Source organism: Lepidothrix coronata, unplaced genomic scaffold (assembly GCF_001604755.1).
Source record: "Lepidothrix coronata isolate B3197 unplaced genomic scaffold, Lepidothrix_coronata-1.0 Scaffold442, whole genome shotgun sequence".
Lineage (NCBI taxonomy): Eukaryota > Metazoa > Chordata > Aves > Passeriformes > Pipridae > Lepidothrix > Lepidothrix coronata.
The window spans coordinates 61,323-67,660 of NW_016690622.1; the positions used below are offsets into that span (position 1 = coordinate 61,323).

At 71.4% G+C, this 6,338-nt stretch overlaps 1 protein-coding gene across 1 annotated transcript in view; it reads left to right on the forward strand.

The window, feature by feature from the left end:
- Window positions 1-1,143: 1,143 nt before the first annotated feature.
- LOC108509992 (signal-induced proliferation-associated protein 1-like) overlaps window positions 1,144-6,338 on the forward strand; it is a 6,852-nt gene continuing 1,657 nt past the window's right edge. The window contains exons 1-8 of the mRNA XM_017839625.1: window positions 1,144-1,819; window positions 2,000-2,121; window positions 2,444-2,629; window positions 2,955-3,129; window positions 3,507-3,610; window positions 3,961-4,118; window positions 4,729-5,578; window positions 5,966-6,237. Coding sequence (XP_017695114.1) covers window positions 1,144-1,819; window positions 2,000-2,121; window positions 2,444-2,629; window positions 2,955-3,129; window positions 3,507-3,610; window positions 3,961-4,118; window positions 4,729-5,578; window positions 5,966-6,237 — 2,543 coding nt within the window. The remainder of the gene's footprint in view (window positions 1,820-1,999; window positions 2,122-2,443; window positions 2,630-2,954; window positions 3,130-3,506; window positions 3,611-3,960; window positions 4,119-4,728; window positions 5,579-5,965; window positions 6,238-6,338) is intronic.

Below are 6,338 nucleotides of genomic sequence, written 5' to 3' on the forward strand. Positions count from 1 at the left end.
GGGGGAGGGGGGCGGGGAGGGGCCTTGGTGCCCGGGGGGAGTCAGGGGAGCCGGACGCCGTTTCCTCTGGGGGGGGCCGGACGCCGGGTCCTGCAGCCGGAGGAGGGAAGTTGGGGGGGAGCCCGGACGCCCGAGTTCACACCGGGGACAAGGTCAGGAGCGGGGACCCATCGTCGGGGAGGTCGCTGGAGTTGGGGGGGACCCCCCGGGGGTGGGGATCAGTGCGGGGGGCTAGGGGGAGCACTTGGGGGGCAGCTCTTGGGGGGCCGTCGGCGGCTGACACTTCCTGTAAGGCAGGAAACCGCCGGCGGCGGCACGTCCGGGCCCCCCCTCGAACTCCCCCAGCTCCACAACTTCCCACCGAGCCCCCCCAGACCCCACGGAGCCGAGGGGGGCACAGAGGGCCAGGCCAGGACCCAGGCAAAGGAAGGACCCGGGTGTCCGTGGGGGTCCAAGGGGACCCCCACCCTCAACCCTGTTCTGGGGTCCCTGCAGCGGAGTGGGCGAGGCGGGGAGGGCAAAGGGGGCCTGTGGGTTGACTGGGGATGGAGGGACAGACACGGAGGGACAGAGGGACACGGGGATGGGGCGTGGAGGGCTGAGGAGCGCCCCCGAGCCCCCACTGACTCCCTGTCCCTCCTCAGGTGCCGCCGTCCCTCCCCGCCCCAGAGAGCGCCGCGGCCGGAGCCCCCCCGGCCCCCCCGGGTTGCCCCCATTAACCGCGACCCGGGAAGGGGCGCGTGGGAAAAGGGGCGGAGCCTCCGCACGCGGGAATTCCCGGGCACCCAATCGGGGCATGGACTCCGTTCCCACGCTTCCATTGACTAATCCCTGGGTGCGGGTCTCCGCTACTACTGGGGGGGGGCTGGGGGGGCTGGGTGGCTGGAGAGGTGCCAGAGACCCCCAGGAGGGTCCTAAGGAGTCCCTGAGAGTCCCTTGGGGTTCCTGAGGGTTACGGGGGTGTTCCCTAGGGGGGATCAGGGGTATCCCGGGGGGTCTCAGGGGGGTCCTAGCTAGTCCCTAGGGGTCTCAGGGGGGAATAGAGGGGTCCCAAGGAGTCTCAGAGGGGTCCTAAGGAACCTCGGGGGGATCCCGGGGGGTCCCGGGGGGGCCATGCAGTCCGACGACCTCTTCCTCCGCAAGATGCGGGGCCCCTCGGCCCGGCCGCCCCCACCCCCCGCTCCCCCCAGCGCGGCCGGGGGGGCCCCCTTGTCGCCCACGTCCCCGGGGGGGGCCGCCCCCCTGCAGCGCAGCAGCAGCGAGGCGGCCCTTGCGGGGTCCCCGGAGGAGAAGGGGTCTCCGGGGATAGTGTTCCCTCGGGCCCGCACCCAGAGCCACGAGGAGGCGGCCGGGGGGGGCAGCCCCACGTCCCCCCGCTTCCGCGACCCTCTGCTGCTGTTGGGACTTGCGGCCGGCGGGGGGGACCCCGATTTCTTCCCCCACCCCCCCTGGAGCTCCCTCCTCGCTCACTACGACGTGCAGAGCATCCTCTTCGACCCGGCCGAGCCCCCCACGGCCGACCCGGGCCCCACCTCGGGGGCTTCTGCCGCCCACCTGGAGCCCGAGGAGCCCCCTGGGCCCCACGGGGCTCCTCCCGACCCCGAGGCCCTGGTGCTGAGCTGTCCCCGCTTCTGCTGTGAGACGGGGGGAGAGCAGGAGCCAGGGCTGGGCCCCCCCCGCGGCCCCCCCGGGCCCGGGCAGCTGCCGAACGCAGCGGTTGCGGTGCTGGAGGAGCCCCCGGCGGGGGCGCGACCCCCCCACCCCATCGAGCACAGCGACGACGGCGCCGAGTACTATCGCAAGTACTTCTATGGGAAAGGTGAGGGGGGGCAGGGGATGTGGTGGGGGGGGGGCTGTGGTGGTCCCGTCCCTCCCCCATCCCCCCCGGCCCCCCAGAGCACCAGAACCTGCTGGCAGGGACAGCCGGTGGGGCCACGGGGAGCTGTAGGGGGGCTGGGAAGGGCCATACGGCCTCCCGACCCCCCTGGGCTGCTCCCAGAGCACCAGAACCTGCTGGGTGAGGACCCCCGGCTGGGGCCCGTGGCCGTGTCCCTTCGGCGGGAGGAGAAGGAGGGACCTCGGGCCCAAGTGCTGCACAGGATCATCCTGCGCACCTGCCAGGTGACAGGGGGGTGCTGGGAGGCATCCAGGAGGGAGGAGGGAGCTGGGGGTGCCAGGAGAATCAGGGAGGTCCCAGAAGGGCTGGGTGGGTACAAGGGGATGAGGGGCTTCAGAAGTTCTAGGGTGGGTCCAGGGGATTGGAGGGGGTGGGTGGGGTTCGGGAGGATGGATGAAGTTGGGGGGACACCTGGGGGTCCCAGAGGCCCTATGGGGTGATCCCCATGGGCTTCAGGGGGTCTCAGGGGTGCCCATGAGGGCCAAGGGCAGTGTGGGGGTTCCATGAAGGTGCCCCCACCCTGACCCTTCCTGTATCCCCCCCCAGCCACGGACGCTGCGGGGGTCGGTTCTGGAGGAGGCGCTGCCCCCCGGCTCTCGCCCCTCGGGGGCGCGAGGGGTCCCCCCCCGGAAGCTGCTGGAGCTGGTGCTGCCTGGGCTGATGGTGGGGGGGCTGCGCCTCGCCCCCTCCCCCGCCGTGCAGGAGACCCTCCTCAAGCTGGATGAGCAGGGGGTGAGGGGGAGCTTGCAAGAGGAGGGGCTTGTGTGAGGGGGCTTTGGGGGGGGGGCTTGGGGGGGGGGGCTTAGGGGGGGCTTAGGGGGGGCTTGCACAAGGATTGCATTGCACCGGACCTGGGGCTCACACGCGGGCAGGGCTTGTACAAGGGTGGGGCGTGCACAGGGTGGGGTTTGCAAGGGTTCAGGCCTTGCACTAGGACCTGGTGTGCACGAGGGTGGGGTTTGCACCAGTGCAGGCCCTCGTGGGAGGGGTCTGTGCGTGTTCCCTGCGCGCTCCCTGGGAACTCCCTGTGCCCCACTCACGTCCCTCATCCCCCCAGGTGAGCCGGCAGCGCAAGGTGGGGGTGCTGTACTGCCGGGGGGGGCAGGGCTCCGAGGAGGAGATGTACAACAACGAGGAGCCCGGCCCTGCCTTCGAGCAGTTCCTGGCACTGCTGGGCACCCGCGTGAGGCTGCGCGGCTTCGCCGGGTACCGGGCACAGCTGGACACCCGCAGTGAGACCCGGGACACGGGGACACGGGGACACGTGGGAGGACAGGGTGGCATACGGGGACACAGAGGGACACGGGGGGACATCGAGGGGAGAGGGAGACATGGGGGTGAGGGGGACGTGGCACACGGGGATGGGGACATGGCTACTGTGAGGATAGAGGGACATGGGGACACAGGGGTTGGGGGGAACATGAGGACGTAGGGGAAGGGACACGGGGACCTGGTGGGGACAGGGAGGATGGGACACGGGGGACACAAGGGGATGAGGGGACATGGAGATGGGGATGAGGGGATGTGGATACAGGGAGACCTGGGGACACGGGGCCTTGAGGGGCCAGGGGTCTCTGGCAGAGTGGGGGCTTAGGCTGTGCCCCCTCAGCTGACTCCACGGGGACCCACTCGCTGTACACGACGTACCACGGCTACGAGGTGATGTTCCACGTGAGCACCATGCTGCCCTTCACTCCCCGCAACCCCCAGCAGGTACAGGGGGTTAGGGGGGGTCATGGCAGGGGTTGTGGGGGTCCATAGGGTCTGGGGTGCCCCCATGCTGCCCTTCACCCCTTGCAACTCCCAGCAGGTATGGAGGGGGGTGGGTCACAGGGGTGCCTGGGGTCATGGGGCTGGGGGTCCATTAAGTCGCAGCAGGTCCAGGAGTCCCAGGGAATGGGAGGATTCCAAGGGGGTTTGGGGATTTCTAAGGCAGCTGGGGGGGTCTGAAGGTCCCAAAGGTTTTTGGGGGATGCTGAGTGTTCCCAGCAGTCTGTAGGGGTTCCCTATCTCTGCCCCCCCTGGACACTTTTGGGACTCTGACTCCCCCCTTTCCCCACCAGCTGCTGCGGAAGCGCCACATCGGGAACGACATCGTGACAATCGTGTTCCAGGAGCCGGGGGCACGGCCCTTCTCCCCCCGTGCCCTGCGCAGCCACTTCCAGCACATCTTCATCGTGGTGCGGGTGCACGAGCCCTGCACCCCCCACACCACCTACAGGTGGGGCCAGGGGTCCCCAAGGCTCTTGGGCTTGGGGGGCTCATACAGGGAGTTTTGGGGGTCCTAAAGAGGGTCTGGAGGTCTCCAAGGGTCTCAGACAGGTGCTGGAGATTTTGTACAGGGGGTCTGGGGATCCCCAAGGGCTCCTAAAGGGTGTGGGGCTCATACAGGGGTGTCTGGGGGTCCCCAGTGGCTCATGCAGGGCTGGGGAGCCTCTCATGGACTCTGGGGGGGTCCCTCCTGGGCTTTGGGGGTGATGCGTGGTTCTTGAGGGGCTTGCATGGGCCCTGGGGGACTCACAAGGGGTCTGGGGGTTTATGCGAGGGCTGGAGGGGGCCAGCACGGGCCCTGTACTGCTTACATGGGCTCTTGGGGTCTCTCCCAGGGTCTCTGAGGGTGTCACAGGGCTCTTGGGATTCCTGGGAGTCTCCCCCAATCCCTCGGGCTCTCTCCTGGTTCTTGAGGGTCTGTCCTGCCCCCTGGGGGTCTGGCAGAGTTCCCTAGGAGAGTCTCTCCTGGGCTCTGGGAGTCTCTCCTGGGCTCTGGGAGTCTCACCCGCGTTCTGGGGTCCCTAACCGCCCCCCCGCCCCCTCTGGGGGTCTCTCCGCAGTGTGGCGGTGGTGCGGCCGGAGGAGACCCCCCCGTTCGGGCCGGCGCTGGCGGCAGGGCAGCGCTTTTTGGGGGGCGCGGGGCTGCGCCCGTTCCTGCTGGCCAAAGCCATCAACGGGGAGAACGCGGCGGCGCGGGGGGGCCGCCTGGGGGCCATGGCCGCGCGCACCCGCCGCCAGTACCTGCAGGAGCTGCTGCGCGCCCACGGCGGGGGGGCCCCGCTGCCCGCGCCCCCCCGTGGGCTGCCCGCCCTCGGGGGACGGCGCCGGGGGAGCGCGGGGCGCGCGGGGGGCGCGGCGGTGGCGGGGGCGCTGGTGTGGGGGGCGCGCGCGCAGGGGGGGCCCGGGGGGGCCGAGGTGCCGTGTCTACTGGGGGTAGCGGCGGAGAGGGTGGTGGTGGTCGCCGCGCCACCCGGGGCGGTCACCAACCGGTCCGGGGGGCTCGCCCTCAACCCAGGGAATCCCCCCCGTGATCAAGGGACGGTCGACCCCCACGCAAGGGCGATCGCCCCTCAGCCGGGGAAGTTTCCCCCAAACCCAGGGGTGCTCCCCCCACACCCAGGGGAGCCCCCCACCCACTCAGGAACGGTCACCCCCCACCCAGGGACGGTTGCCCCACAGCAAGGGGAACCCCCACGTAACGCGGGGATGGCCGCGCCCCCCCAAGGGGCCGCTGCCCCCCACCCGGGGACAGTCGCCCTCCCCCCCGGGGTGCTGTTCAGCTGCGCCTGCCGGGACGTGCTGGGCTGGGGGTTCGCCGAGGGGCGCCTTGAGATCTTCTATGGGGCGGGCGAGTGGCTGGGGCTGCGGCTGCCCCACGGCGCTGCCCCACAGGTGGTGGCCAGGCTCCAGGTGAGCGGGGCAGGGGGCAATGGGGGGGCCAGGAATGGGGCAGGGATGGCGGGGCAAACTGGGGGGGAAAAGGGGGCAGTGGGGAGGGCAATGGGTCAGGCTCGGGGGGCAGTGGGGGGTGCGGTAGGGCAGGGATGGGGGACTACGGGGGTGTGCTGTGGGGCTCAGACAGGGCAGTTGTCCATAGGGTGCCCCATGGGGTCAGTGTTGGGGTTCCCATGGGCTGATACTGGGTCACCCCCCGGGGGTCCCTGTCAGGATCCCCGCAGATCCCTGAACCCCTCCCACTCGATGCCCCCCCCGCAGGTGGTGATGCGGGGGTGCGAGGCGCGGGGGGCTCTGTCGGGGTCCCCGTGCCCTCCCTGACCCGGTGTGTCCCCCCCGCAGGCGGTAACGCGGGGGTGCGAGGCGCGGGAGCTGGCGCTGCCGCGGGGGGCCGGGGGCCGCCGGGGATTCCGCGTGGACCCCTCGGGGGTCGTGACGGCCGTGACGCGGTTCTCCTTCGCCGAGACCGCGGGGCTGCGGCCCGGGACGCGGCTGCTGCGCGTGGGACACCGTCCCCTTCCCCGCGGGGACCCCCGGCTGCTGCGGGCGCTGCTGCGGCGCCCCTCGGGCCCCCTGACGCTGCTGCCTCCCGACCGCGACGGGCGGCCCCGGCGGTGCGCGCAGGGCGGGGGCTTGGGCGGGGTCCTGCGGGGAATCGGTGGGGTGGGAAACAGGGGGGATTGGGGTTGGAAGGGTAATGGGGGGCAGTGGGGGG